General features: G+C 48.6%; 1 protein-coding gene across 2 annotated transcripts in view; it reads right to left on the bottom strand.

Annotated features, from left to right (window-relative positions):
- PHACTR4 (phosphatase and actin regulator 4) overlaps nucleotides 1–15250 on the bottom strand; it is a 162586-nt gene extending 147336 nt beyond the window's left edge. For both annotated transcript variants that reach the window (XM_073666208.1, XM_073666209.1), the window contains exon 1: nucleotides 15099–15250. In XM_073666208.1, the coding sequence (XP_073522309.1) occupies nucleotides 15099–15204 (106 nt within the window). In that variant the 5' untranslated portion in view covers nucleotides 15205–15250. The remainder of the gene's footprint in view (nucleotides 1–15098) is intronic.
- Between the last annotated feature and the right edge of the window lie 293 nt (nucleotides 15251–15543).

The raw sequence follows: 15543 nt of genomic DNA, 5'->3' as shown, positions 1-15543 counted from the left end.
TGAGGATGGCGCGGGAGGACCCAAGGCCGGAGACGGCGCCGAGAAGGGAGCCGAACGCATGGAGGCAGGTAAAGGGGACGCCTATACCCCAAGCCGTGACACCGCTTACCTGCCCCAGCTCCCCGTCGCAGAGCCCGAAAGTCCCCCTGCTGTGCCCGTAGCCGCCATGTCACCGCTATGGACTAGGCCCCGACCGGAAGCCGCCGCAGCGACCCCTGTGACGTCACGCGCCTCGACCCGGAGCGTGACAAAGCAGGAAATACCACCAGCCTGGTCGCAAGGCCTAGTACCCCCGGGCGCCGCATCACCAACAGCGCCCCCTACCTCCGCGGAGCCTCCGGCCTGGCCGCAAGGCCAGGTAGCCCAGGGCGCCGCCGTCCTAACGGTGCCCTTCACCTTCCAGGTGCCCCAGGCCTGGCCGCAAGGCCTGGGCAACCCGGGCGCCACCACCACCGCGCCCGCGCCCGTAAAACCAAGGGTGCCACACCTGGGGGAGGACTTGTTCAGCCAGCTCACATGGCCGGACGGGCGGCCCTTCATCTGGCCCGAAGGATACCATGAGCTGGAACGGCAGCAGAAACTAAGACCCCTGGATGAACCCCTGATTCCGGCTCCAAAGCCCGTGGCACGGATCTCGCCCCCGCTAGCGGAAGCACAGTTTGAGTGGGACCCCACGGGAGAAGATTTGATGGGGTTCACCGGAGAAACTCGGGCAGTCGCCGCTGAGCGTACTGAGTGTTGTCGTCAGCAGCTAGCAGAGTTTGCGAGAGAACGGGAGGAGAGGCGGGTCAGAGAACAACAGGCCCAAATCCGGAGCGCGGAGCAGAAGAGCCGGACTAGGAGGAACCCCCGTGCAGCGCACTGTCCCCGCACCATCGGGACGGTGATAAAGTTCAACCCGCAGCATGGGTGGGGCTTTATTCGGGACCGTAACAACCGCGGTGACGTTTTTGTGACCCGCAGAGACGTCGAGTCCCACCTGCCGGAAGGTCACAAAGGCCGTGACCTCTACGTAGGAGACGAGGTCACTTTCACCCGGCACAAGTGTGCCAAAGGACCTTACGCCCTCCACGTACACCGCTTGACGGAGGAGGAGTTGCGGTACGGGGAGGAGGAGCCAGAGGACCCGGACGGGTCTGAAGCAACACCGTATCGCCAAGAAAAAGCAGGAGGGAGCCGTCGTTGAGGACGGGAGTAGAGACTGTATATAGTTGCCCGTCGGGGCACAGTGAACCGTTGCTGCTAAAATAGTCCCCGTTGGGACCAGTGAACTGTTTACCCGTTAACCCCTTCATCCTACAGGCTGAGGACTGTGAGCAGCCATTCCCTTCCCTCTACCTGGCCGAGGACTGAGAGCGGCCAACTTCCCCTGTAAATAGTTGCGCGTCCTAAAGCGCCCCCTACCGGTTTTATAGAAAACCAGTTTTTCTAAGAGACTGTCGTACTTTTCCCGGACACACGTTGCACAGTGTCCGGAGGAGGAACCTGAAACCAGAGACGACGAGAATGTTTATATGAAAAGTTTTATATATATAATGTTTTATATGTTTTATTATGTTTATATGAAAAATTTTGTATGTTTTGGTGTTTATGTCTTACAGCCCGAGGACGTGCTGTGATTTACCAGGGGGGAATGTAGCACCCTGAGGATTCGGCTGCTACAGGGGCATTGCACCTCAACCCAGAGGTGTGGTATTCCACTCCCGGGTAAGGATGGAGTGTGGAACTGAGCTCGGTAGGCTGCATGCACTACATACATCCCATTTCCGAGGAACAGACCAACGGTACTCCCACTTAGAAATGTGCAGGTACGACCGAGTCTGTTCCTGGCTGGAGTGGGAGGGGGGTGGAACATCCCATGTAGTGTAGGGGCAGATAGGGGGAGCAGTTTGGGTAGTGATAGGAGCTCATTGGGTGCTGGTCACCTGAGCTCACACATAGAGGGATATATAAGGTGGGCACCAACTAGAATCAGGGTCAGTTGTAGAGAACAAGTCAGTTGGAGAGGAGCCTGTCTGATGCAGAGAACAAATCAGCAGAGAGAAGGAAACAGCAGCCCTGGAGAGAGAGAGAGTGGAGCAGAGAAAGACCCAGAGGGGGAAGACTGAAGGGACCCAAGAACCCAAATTAGAGCACCGGGTGAGGAGTCAGCAAAAGGGTACCGGAACCCAAACTGGTGGGGGCTGAAAACACACCCCAGCCAGAGACCGGAGACCGTGGGCAGCGTCTGCCACGGTCACCCATCACATCCACCCCGAAGGCACACCACATGAAGGGTCAGGGAACCCAGGGCCAAGGGTGTCCCAACAGAAGGCCCGAGGGAGCTGGACCTAGGTGGATCACTGGTGGGGACGGCTGAAGAAAGGACAGAGGGAGAGCTCAGGGCCACGCTCCGGACTTGTTTGGGGGTTGGCTGGATCCAGGACCTGGTGGACGCAGCACGGCTCGGGTGGTCACTCGCAGCTGGAGTGACCAGTACAACATCTGCAGTAAGTAAACACCCTTAACTGCACTACCCGACTCTGTCTTCATTGCCGTCTGCACTGCACCACCACAACCCCCATCCTCTGCACCTGTCCTCCCTGAGGCTATACCCCTCCCGTTGGGGGTTATCCCACCAAGCTGCGCACCCACCATCAGCCTCAGCGGATCCTGCTGCAGCGGCGGCCACAGTGACCGCATCACAACGGGTGGCGTAGTCGACACAAAAGAACTTTAGTAACATCTGTAGAACTGCCACATCACACTGAGCTTGACGCCCTGGGCACGGGACCGGGTCACAGCCGCTCGGAGACTACAACCCCCCATCTGATCCGGTGCCGGGTATTCCCCTCAAAAAGGAATATGTCCCAGGGGGCGCGTCATCACCCCCCCCTTATAATGCCCCATGGAGGATGTCACACACACCCCCTCCCTTATAATGCCCCTTGCAGACTGTAACACCCCCCCCCGCCTTATAATGCTCCATTCAGGGTGTCACACCCACCCCCTCCCTTATGATGCCCCATGCAGGATGTCACACACCCCCCCTCCCTTATAATGCCCCATGCAGGATGTCACACACCCCCCCTCACTTATAATGCCCCATGCAGGATGTCACACCCCCCCCTCCCTTATAATGCCCCATGCAGGATGTCACACCCCCCCCCTCGCTTATAATGCCCCATGAAGTATGTCACAACCCCCACCCCACCATATAATGTCCCATGCCTCCATACAATAAAAAAAAAAAAAAAAATCAAATATTCACCTCACTTCTCACCTGATGCCACTGCTCCTGACACCTCACGCGCGTCAGCATCTTCTCACTCTGCGTTGTGACGGCTCAGGAGAGAGCGCGGTGGAAAGATGTCAAAGCGCCCTCTGACCTGAGACGTCACTCTGCAGCAGCCACGGAAGAGACAGGACCTGCTGCGGAGGCACGGGGAGAGGCAAGTATTGCGCCGGCAGCTGGGGCCCTTAGCAAGCAGGGGGGGGGGGAGGGAGCTGACACCGCTCTCCTCTGCTCACGGGTTGCATAGCGCGGCGGGGTGCCCGACGGCGAGTGGGACCCCCCTGCCTGCTCAGGGCCCCGGCACTTGCTCGGGTGCTGACATCGGCCCTGCACTGCCCCCATCACTAGTGCATCACTAACAAGCTGTTTTCATGAAAATAGTTGGTAATATAATGATTTTATAGCGTTTTATATACTTTGTACTACCTGCTCGTATTCAGTCATAGGGGAGCGATTCTCAGATTCAGTCATGAGCGGGCGCAGCATTCAGTTAGTACTGGCGCTGCCCGTGACCTTTGAATACTGCTCCTGGCAAGCGCTAGGTTTGTGGGGAGCATGCGCATTTGCACATGTCGGGCCGATGGTCCAGAGCGTGCGCACTGAGGCTGTGTGATTACCAGCTTCAGTGCACACACGCTGTGATTTGTGGCTCCCAACGCGTGCGCCGTCTATGTATCGTGTGGTCACTGCTGCAGTGTCACTGCGCATGCTTTAGGATCAGAAATGGACATAAGAGACACCCAGACAGACCCACAGCGGCCAGATGTTACAGCATGGTGGATGGGATTTGTAGAAATCTCATGTCCACTACGAGTCTCTGTGCTCCTGCGGCTCACCTGCTAACATACAGCACATCTTTCCAGATCGCAAGATGTCAATTTCCCTTTCGGGTCCACCCCTAACCTCTATGAAGAAAGTCCACATTTGAGAAAAAAAAAAAAAAAAAAATCACACTGCTCATTTGTATAATGTGGCTCCGGATCATGGGCACATACCCTAATGGGGATACTTTACCAGACTAGTAGCACAGCATGCTATGCATTTTTCTCTGGTAAAATGACAAACACTGACAGAAATTCAATGGACCCTTGAATTTACTAACTCATTGGGAGCAGCTGGTGTCTGATATTTTTCTATTCTGTCTTTTGCATTAATTTTTTTTTTTTTGCACTATGCAGAAAAGCATTATAATACCACCAAAACAGCTGCGTCAAAAATGCAGGTTTTGCAGGGCTTTAATCACTGTCCTTCTGTCTGTATTCATACATGTACATAAAGTTCTGTGAAAAAAAAAATCTCATTCTGTTTTTGGCATAGTGGGGGAGGTGAATTGTTCAGGTATAGTTTAGACACTGGCAATGCATTGAGTTTGTATGACACTATTTACTTTTACACTGTGGGGTCTGCCATTGAGTTGCACATGCATTGTTCAATTTCACACCTCACTGGGCCACAGGTATTGTTCAATCTCACCTCACAGGTAGCTCAGCTAATGATTACACATCACTAATTTAATTAAACTCTCCCAATTCCTGATGAGTGAACATGTTCTGTTAACCCTTTCGGCGAGCATGCTCGGGTGCTCGCCGAGTATCTTCAGCGTGCTTGGGCGTTATGGTTTAGTCACTCCCTGCTCATGATTTGCAACCGTTTGACAGTTTAATAAATGAAGAATTCCTAAGAAACAGGCATTCCTCACATGTATTAAAGCTGTCAAACAGTCAAGTCATGAGCATGGAGCGACTCCAGCATAACGCCCGAGCACGCTGAAGATACTCGGAAAACACCCGAGCATGCTCGTAAATCTTGAGCAACGAGCATGCTTGCTCATCACTACCCCCAATACAAACAACCATCTCAGTGACCAAGACAAGATGGTTAATCACAAAATAGAACCCATATTTTGCCATTAAAAAAACTGAAAAAAAATGTAGCTGCGTTTTTTTCACCACCCATTACTCTCTATGGGTGAAAAAACGGTGAAAAACGCTGAAAGTAGTGACACGCTCTATTTTCTGAAAACACAACAAAGGCAGAAAATAAGCAGCAAACAGAGAGCAACACGTGTGAACAGAGAATTCTGGTTTCTCATACACTTTGCTGGTAGTGCAAAACGTATCTGAAAATTTGCTGCAAAATACTCAGCATAACACGACGTGTGTGAACATAGCCCAAGGCTATGTTCGCACATGTCATGTTTTTTTCTGCTGCAAATCTGTTGCTAACTTTTCTCTGCCAGAAAAACAGCTGCGCTAAAAATGCAGGTTTTGGTGTGTTTTTTGTTGCGTTTTTGCTGCGTTTTTTTGACCACCCATTATTTTTTATGGGTGAAAAACGCTGAAGTAAGTGACATGCTCTATTTTCCAAAAACACAACCAAGTCACAAAATACGCAGCAAAGAAAAGACAACATGTGTGAACAGAGAATTCTGGTTTCTCATAGACTTTGCTGGTACTGCAAAACGCAGCTGAAAATTTGCATAAAATCTGAAGCAAAATACGCTGCAAAACCCAATGTGTGTGAACATAGCCTAAGACAGCAGCACAAAAATAGTGAAGAAAAAAACTGCAGCATGTGAATGAGATTTTAAAAATCTCATTTATTTTGCTAATACTGTAAAATGTTTTTTTTTTTAACACACAACCCCACCTCCCCTCCAAGAAAAACACTGCAAAAAATGCAAAATGTCAATCTGTATAAATCCACTGAGAAACAAACGGAAGTCATTTTGGAGGGGGGAAATAAAAACAAAACTAAAATAATGAGGTTGCATAAGTGTGGACACCCTCTTATATTTGGAGATGTGGTTGTGTAGTTAAACTTATGCTAAGGGCTCATTAACATGTCCGATTTTTCCATGTATGAGAAAAATTAACTGATTATTCTTGCCAGACTTTGGTCTCAGTGCGGTCTGCTTTTTTTCAAGCTTGGAGGGGAAAAAATTTCTCCATTTTGACAGCCCGTGAAAAATCGGACTGCATTCAGATATCATTCGAGTGTAGTCCAATTTTTTATTGGAAAAATTAGGACATGTGCATGGCCCCATAGACTATCACAGGTATGAGAGCTATCTGAGAAAAACACGTAGCACTCATAAGTGACAATTGGACATCTGCTCAAAAAAATAAAGGGAACACTTAAACAACAGAATATACAGTACAGACCAAAAGTTTGGACACACCTTCTCATTTAAAGATTTTTCTATATTTTCATGACTATGAAAATTGTACATTCACACTGAAGGCATCAAAACTATGAATTAACACATGTGGAATTATATACTTAACAAAAAAGTGTGAAACAACTGAAAATATGTATTATATTCTAGGTTCTTCAAAGTAGCCACCTTTTGCTTTGATGACGGCTTTGCACACTCTTGGCATTCTCTTGATGAGCTTCAAGAGGTAGTCACCGAAAATGGTTTTCACTTCACAGGTGTGCCCTGTCAGGTTTAATAAGTGGGATTTCTTGCCTTATAAATGGGGTTGGGACCATCAGTTGTGTTGTGCAGAAGTCTGGTGGATACACAGCTGATAGTCCTACTGAATAGACTGTTAGAATTTGTATTATGGCAAGAAAAAAAGCAGCTAAGTAAAGAAAAACGAGTGGCCATCATTACTTTAAGAAATGAAGGTCAGTCAGTCCAAAAAATTGGGCAAACTTTGAAAGTGTCCCCAAGTGCAGTTGCAAAAACCATCAAGCGCTACAAAGAAACTGGTTCACATGAGGACCGCCCCAGGAAAGGAGGACCAAGAGTCACCTCTGCTTCTGAGGATAAGTTTATCCGAGTCACCAGCCTCACAAATCGCAGGTTAACAGCAGCTCAGATTAGAGACCAGGTCAATGCCACACAGAGTTCTAGCAGCAGACACATCTCTACAACAACTGTTAAGAAGAGACTTTGTGCAGCAGGCCTTCATGGTAAAATAGCTGCTAGGAAACCACTGCTAAGGACAGGCAACAAGCAGAAGAAACTTGTTTGGGCTAAAGAACACAAGGAATGGACATTAGACCAGTGGAAATCTGTGCTTTGCCCTGATGAGTCCAAATTTGAGATCTTTGGTTTCAACCACCGAGTCTTTGTGCGACGCAGAAAAGATGAACGGATGGACTCTACATGCCTGGTTCCCACCGTGAAGCATGGAGGAGGAGGTGTGATGGTGTGGGGGGGCTTTGCTGGTGACACTGTTGGGGATTTATTCAAAATTGAAGGCATACTGAACCAGTATGGCTACCACAGCATCTTGCAGCGGCATGCTATTCCATCCAGTTTGCGTTTAGTTGGACCATCATTTCTTTTTCAACAGGACAATGACCCCAAACACACCTCCAGGCTGTGTAAGGGCTATTTGACCAAGATGGAGAGTAATGGGGTGCTACGCCAGATGACCTGGCCTCCACAGTCACCAGACCTGAACCCAATCGAGATGGTTTGGGGTGAGCTGGAGCGCAGAGTGAAGGCAAAAGGGCCAACAAGTGCTAAGCATCTCTGGGAACTCCTTCAAGATTGTTGGAAGACCATTTCCGGTGACTACCTCTTGAAGCTCATCAAGAGAATGCCAAGAGTGTGCAAGCAGTCGTCAAAGCAAAAGTTGGCTACTTTGAAGAACCTAGAATATAAGACATACTTTCAGTTGTTTCACACTTTTTTGCTAAGTATATAATTCCACATGTGTTAATTCATAGTTTTGATGCCTTCAGTGTGAAAGTACAATTTTCAAAGTCATGAAAATACAGAAAAATCTTCAAATGAGAAGGTGTGTCCAAACTTTTGGTCTGTACTGTAACTCCAAGTAAATCAAACTTCTGTGAAATCAAACTGTTCACTTAGGAAGCAACACTGATTGACAATCATTTTCACATGCTGTTGTGCAAATGGAATAGACAATAGATGGAAATTATTGGCAATTATCAAGACACACTCAATAAAGGAGCGGTTCTGCAGATGGGGGACCACAGACCACATCTCAGTACCAATGCTTTCTGGCTGATGTTTTGGTCACTTTTGAATGTTGGTTGTGCTCTCACAGTCGTGGTAGCATGAGACCGACTCTACAACCCACAGAAGTTGCTCAGGTAGTGCAGCTCATCCAGGATGGCACATCAATGCGAGCTGTGGCAAGAAGGTTTGCTGTGTCTGTCACCGTAGTGTCCAGAGGCTGGAGGCGCTACCAGGAGACAGGCAAGTACACCAGGAGACGTGGAGGGGGCCAAAGGAGGGCAACAACCCAGCAGCAGGACTGCTACCTCCGCCTTTGTGCAAGGAGGAACAGGAGGAGATCTGCCAGAGCCCTGCAAAATGACCTCAAGCAGGCCACAAATGTGCATGTGTCTGCACAAACGGTTGAAAACTGACTACATGAGGGTGATATACGGGCCCGACGTCCACAGATGGGGGTTGTCCTCACAGCCCAACACCGTGCAGGATGCTTGGCATTTGCCACAGAACACCAGGATTGGCAAAGTCGCCACTGGCGCCCTGTGTTCTTCACAGATGAAAACAGGCTCACACTGAGCACATGTGACAGACGTGACAGTCTGAAGACGACGTGGAGAGCGATCTGCTGCCTGCAACATCCTTCAGCATGACCGGTTTGGCAGTGGGTCAGTAATGGTGTGGAGTGGCATTTCTTTGGAGGGCCGCACAGCCCTCCATATGCTCGCCAGAGGTAGCCTGACTGCCATTAGGTACCGAGATGAGGTCCTCAGACCCCTTGTGAGACCATGTGCTGGTGCGGGTGGCCCTGAGTTCCTCGTAATGCAGGACAACGCCAGACCTAATGTGGCTGGAGTGTGTCAGCAGTTCCTGCAAGATGAAGGCATTGAAGCTATGGACTGGCCCGCCCGTTCCCCAGACCTGAATCCGATTGAGCACATCTGGGACATCATGTCTCGCTCCATCCACCAACGTCATGTTGCACCACAGACTGTCTAGGAGTTGGCGGATGCTTTAGTCCAGGTCTGGGAGGAGATCCCACAGGAGACCATCCGCAACCTCATCAGGAGCATGCCCAGGCATTGTAGGGAGGTCATACAGGCAAGTGGAGGCCACACACAATACTGAGCCTCATTTTGACTTGTTTTAAGGACATTACATCAAAGTTAGATCAGCCTGTAGTGCGTTTTTCCACTTTAATTTTGGGGGTGACTCCAAATCCAGGCCTCAATTGGTTAATAAATTTGATTTCCATTGATGATTTTTGTGTGATTTTGTTGTCAGCACATTCAACTTTGTACAGAACAAAGTATTCAATGAGAATATTTCATTCATTCAGATCTAGGATGTGTTATTTGAGTGTTCCCTTTATTTTTTTGAGCAGTGTAGTAGTCCCTACACAATAATTTAAAGTGATTCTGATTAACCCCATATAATGCTCAACTTTTCTAATAACATTTTCCTGACATTTTCTTAGGCCTCTTTCACACGTCATTGTATCCAGTACATTTGGTGACAGTTTCCACATGTAGACCCACTCAAATGAATGAGTCTGTGCCCATGTCAGTGTGTTTCCATACAGTGTGTGTCAGTGGGCAAAACACGCTGACTTGTTAGTTTTTTACATGCAGCACGCGTCGCAAAACGTCCCGCACACGTGCACACTGATGACACACGGATAACATCCGTGTGTCATCAGAATCACACGTACAGGCGTCTGGGAATCAGCGATACAGTTCGGGTATGTGCACATGGTGCGGATTTGCTGCAGTTTTGACGCTGCAGAATTTCTGTACCATTTCCGCAACTAATATGCAAATTAGGTTACTTGCGGTTTTTACATGCGGTTTTGCCGCATGCGTTTTTTTTAAGAGTTTTTTATGCATGCGTTTTTCATGTTGAAATTAGAGAATAGTTTTTTTTTTAACAAACTTTATTGATCATCATGTAGCGTTTTTGTGTGCATTTCAACTGTGGAAAAGCACACAAAACACACATGCGTTTTTCACGCATGCGGATTTTCCTCATCTGATGGAAGTTTATGAGGAAAATCCACATGTGTTTCCGCAAGAGTAATAGACATGCTGCGGATCTGAAAACGCACCTCATGTCAGTTTCCGCAGGTGCACAAAAACGCATAATTTTAGGAGGACTTATACAGACGTCACAGAATAAGCATAACTCAGATATTAATAGGAGGGAGGGCCCTGCTCGCAAGCTTACAGTCTATAAGGAAATAGGGGAGACACAAAAGGTAGAATGTACATATATTGTATAATACAGGCAGCCATAATATACTAAAAAGGGTAACTACATAACACTACATGAACTGGTCGCCAGCCAGTATGTGTACAGTACAGACAGAGGCTAATCAGTGCATGGATGGTATGAACATGATTTTGAAGAAAATTTTAATATGGGCCAAACTAGGACAGTTAGATAAATGTGTTGAGTCTAAAAAATGGGTTTTTAGGGAATGCTTAAAACTGTGGGTATTGGGAATTAATCGAACTGTCCTGGGTAGAGCATTCCAAAGAATTGGCGCAGCACACAAGAAATCTTGGAGACGGGAATGGGAGGTTCGGATTATGGAGGATTTTAGTTTTAAGTCATTGGCAGAACGGAGGGCACGGGTAGGGTGGTAGACTGAGACAAGGGAGGAGATATAGAGTGGTGCTGAATCATGGAGAGCTTTGTGGGTAAGAGTGATAAGTTTATATTGAACTCTGTATTGGATGGGTAACCAGTGCAATGACTGGCACAGGGAACAGGCGTCAGTATATCGGTTGGTGAGGAATATGATCCTGGCTGCTGCATTCAGGACGGATTAGAGAGGGGAAAGTTTGGTAAGAGGGAGACCGATTAGTGAAGAGTTGTAATAGTCCAGACGAGAATGAATAAGAGCTACAGTAAGAGTTTTTGCCGAGTCAATGGTAAGAAAAGTTCTGACTCTAGAGATGTTTTTGAGGTGTAGATGACACGAGCGACTGAGTGATTTGATGTGGGGAGTGAAGGAAAGATCTAAATCAAGTATGACCCCAAGACAGCGGGCATGTTGCTGGGGAATAATGGTGGAGCCACAAATGGAAATGGCCATATCGGGCACGGGTATTTTAGTGGAGGGAGGAAATACGAGTAGTTCAGTTTTTCACAGATTCAATTTTAGCTAGAGGGAGGACATAATGTTCGAGACAGCAGAAAGACAATCACTGGTATTTTGTAATAATGCAGGGGTGATGACCGGAGAAGAAGTGTATATAATTGGGTGTCATCAGATGGTACTGAATACCGAATCTGCTGATTGTTTGTCCAATAGGAGCAGTGTATAAGGAGAAAAGAAGGGGGCCTAGGACTGATCCTTGAGGAACCCAGATGTAAGGAGAAGGAGAGAGGAAAAGGAGCCTACAAAAGACACAGTGAAGGAGCGCTCAGAGAGGTAGGAGGAGAACCAAGAGAGAGCTGTTTCCTTGAGGCCTATAGAGCGGAGCATAGTGAGGAGGAGCTGGTGATCCACAGTGTCAAATGCGGCAGAGAGATCCAGGAGAATCAGCAGGGAGTAGTGACCATAAGGCTATGTGCCCACGATGCAGAAAATTTCAGCAGCATTTCTGCATCTCCCTGGCAGAAAAAACGCATGCAGATTGTGCATGCGTTTTTCCTGCAGAATACATGCGGATCCACATGTGTTTCCGCATGCAGATTGACAAGCGCTTTCCAGGCGATAGCATCACTTGGAAAGTGCTTGACAACTAGGTCACACAGTATAAATCCATGCAAACGGCATGGATTTATACAGTGTGATCGTAAAAATAAAAACAAATAAAGCTATACTCACCCCCGAGGCCCCGGTGTGTGCAGCAGCGCTCGTTCCTGTCTGGTTCCCGGCTGCCGGCATATCGCGAGACAGAGCGGTGAAGGGCCTGCGGTCACATGACTGTGAAGCCGCCGGACAGGTGAATATAACTTTATTTGTTATTTTATTCTTTTTTTACAGGTACAATGGTACCCAGGTCTGGATGAGAGTCTCCTCTCCTCCAGAACTGGGTACCATCCGCACATAGAGACACTTGTACAAATGTACAGTCGCGGTTTCTATGCAAGTCAATGGCGGGAGTTCCGCTGCGCTTCCGCAAAATTAAATGACATGCTGCGGATTTTTGTACGCAGCATAAACGCTGCGGAAAAATCCGCAGCATGTGCATAGAACATGCGGAATCCCCTTGGGGACCATGGGGTGCGGATTACCTAGTGTTTAACAGAAATTCCGCAGCATAAAAGCTTGAAAAACGCTACGTGGGCACCCAGCCTTAGGCTATGTGCCCACGCTGCGGAAATGAAGCAGAAATTTTCTGCATGTCCTCTCCCGGATAAATGCATGCGGAATTCCGCAGGTGTTTATTGCGCGATTTCCACTTGCGGAATTGCCTTGCGTTTTTTATTGCACTGCAAAGGCAATTCAGCTTGCGGAAACGCAAAATTAATGAACATGCTGCGGATTTTTCCCCGCAGAAAAAACGCTGCGGAAAAATCCGCAGCATGGGCATTGAACTTGCGTAATCACATTGGGGACCATGGGGGGCGGATAACATAGCGTTTCACAAGCGTTTAAGCTGCGTACGTGGGCACATAGCCTTAGATTATAAAATAAAAAAAACACATTATACTCATCTTCAGGCCACGGCCCCACGATCAGTATTTTTTCCCCAGGAGTGGGAGCTCAGTGCCCAAGAAGCAGAAATGCTCCGGATTTTTTCTGCATCTCCCTGGCAGGAAAAACACATAGGGGTTTTACATGCGTTTTTCCTGCCAGGTAGAAGCGTTTGTCAAGCGTTTTTGCATGCATTTCTGCATGCAGGTTATCAAGCGCTTTTGCAAGACATTTTAGCATCACTTGGAAAAGTGCTTGACGACTTGGTCACACTATACAAATCCATGCAACTGGCATGGATTTATATAGTGTGACCAAGTAAATAGTTAAAAAAAAGAATAAAAATGGTAAAAAATAACAACAAAAAAAAAACATTATGCTCACCTTCTGATGGCCCCTGGTCTCCTTCTCCGGTGCGTACTGGCTCCCCGGCGGTTCGCGAAGGTGTAAAAGGACCTGCCATGACATCATTTAGTCATGCGACAGGTCACGCGATTGCAGACGTCAGCGGTCGAATGACCTGTCGCATGACTAAATAATGTCATGGCAGGTCCTTTTACACCATCGCAAGCCACCGGGGAGCTAGGATGCATCGCTGAGGAGACCGGGGGAGGCAGAAGGTGAGTATGTTTTTTATTTTAATTCTTTTTTAACTACAGGTACTATGGTACCCGGGTCTGGAGGAGAGTCTCCTCTTCTCCAAACCCGGGTACCATCCACACATTGAATCGGATAATATCCGCATGTAGTGATGCGGATATTAAGTGATTCAATGCAAGTCAATGGTGGCGATTTACTATCCGCAAAAATAATTGACATGCTGCGGATTTTTCCACAATGATAATTCGCAGCGGAAATTTCCGCAGCATGTGCACAGCACTTGCGGATTATCATTGGGGCATGTATTACGAAGCGTTTTCACTGCGGAAATTCAGCGGCAAAAATGCTTGAAAATCGCATAGTGGGCACACAGCCTTTCTCTGACTGTTCCTGAGTTTTGGTTCCCACTCCTGAGAAAAAATACTGACCGAATACTGACCAAATACTGATAGTGGGGTCGTGGCCTAACACCTAATTCAGCCCTGGATCCAGGTTTCACATCTTCATTTCGAACCCTGTGCTCGATAGACGAAAACATTCCTGTGTCAGCACATCATAGATTATGTGGGTGAAGACTGCTAACTGACTGACTGATTTCACTAGCTAAGCCTGTCCTTCTCTATGTATCAGCTGTGAGAGAAGGGGGCTGGCTTAGCTCTGACATAAGGCTCTCTGTCAGCACTGTTCACACATAGCTTTGATGAGATGCCAACACAGGAAGCGCTCATTTCTCAAGCACAAGCCAGAAGTGGAGCTGAAAATTAAAATACATTAGTAAATTATCTCCTGATAAGGGGTACGCCACCTGTAATCCTCCCTAGATTCCCTTCTGATGGTGGGGAGGGTAAGGAGGATATCCACCTGGATTCCTCCCTAGGTTCCCACCTGATGGTAGGGGGTAAGGAGGGTCTCCACCTGATGGTAGGGGGTAAGGAGGGTCTCCACCTGGATTCCTCCCTAGGTTCCCACCTGAGGATAGGGGGTAAGGAGGGTCTCCACCTGAATTCATCCCTAGGTTCCCACCTGATGGTAGGGGGTAAGGAGGGTCTCAACCAGGATTCCTCCCTAGGTTCCCACCTGATGGTAGGGGGTAAGGAGGGTCTCCACCTGGATTCCTCCCTAGGTTCCCACCTGATGGTAGGGGGTAAGGAGGGTCTCCACCTGGATTCCTCCCTAGGTTCCCACCTGATGGTAGGGGGTAAGGAGGGTCTCCACCTGGATTCCTCCCTAGGTTCCCACCTGATGGTAGGGGGTAAGGAGGGTCTCCACCTGGATTCCTCCCTAGGTTCCCACCTGATGGTAGGGGGTAAGGAGGGTCTCCACCTGGATTCCTCCCTAGGTTCCCACCTGATGGTAGGGGGTAAGGAGGGTCTCCACCTGCATTCTCCCAGGCCCCTTCTTTCTCTCCACTCCTGATAGATGTCCTTTAAACTGCTAATCTGCACAGAGGAAAGTACGTCCCTCAGGTCACACAAAGCAGTAAAGCTGCCCATATAAAAGAAAGGCACAGTACACGCCCTGGATACACCACGTACAAATGATGGCAAACTTCTGGCAAACTGCCAGTGTCCGGGCAGTGAGGTAAGCGGGCTATGCAATAAGGTAACACGGGCCAGTGACTAGTTACACCACGCACTCACCAGCCAGCACGTCCGGGACCAGCTCCTCGCTCTCCGGCGGCCCCTCTCTGTCCCTCTCGCTGCTTTCTGTGTATCCTGGGGCTCTCTCAGTCTCTGCCTCTGACATCACAGGAAGTCCTACCTGTCCTGAGAAGCAAGCACCGGAAGCTGGGGATGAATTCCGCGCAGGGTCTCACGGGAGTTGTAGTGCTTGTGTGACGAGATTGGCGTATTATTAGTGTAGATGCGATGTGATCGGCCGGCTGCACGTGCGATGTGACTCCATGGACCTGTGATCAGACAGTAGTCGGTCAGCTGTGGCAAGGTGCTTTATCACAGAGCAGGCCCGGCCGCAGATAGCCAGTCCCTCGCTGGATGCTCCCTGCTGTGTATGGCCAGTGCCAGCTGCTTTACCAGACGCTTGCGTTCTCCATAGAGATAACGTGCTGTAATGACCGGCGGCCAA

The sequence above is a fragment of the Phyllobates terribilis genome, unplaced genomic scaffold (genome assembly GCF_046119375.1).
Source record: "Phyllobates terribilis strain yellow unplaced genomic scaffold, ASM4611937v1 Scaffold_2__4_contigs__length_985480577, whole genome shotgun sequence".
Lineage (NCBI taxonomy): Eukaryota > Metazoa > Chordata > Amphibia > Anura > Dendrobatidae > Phyllobates > Phyllobates terribilis.
The sequence above is the reverse complement of the archived record's forward strand: the minus strand, read 5'-3'. Positions and strand labels throughout refer to the sequence as shown.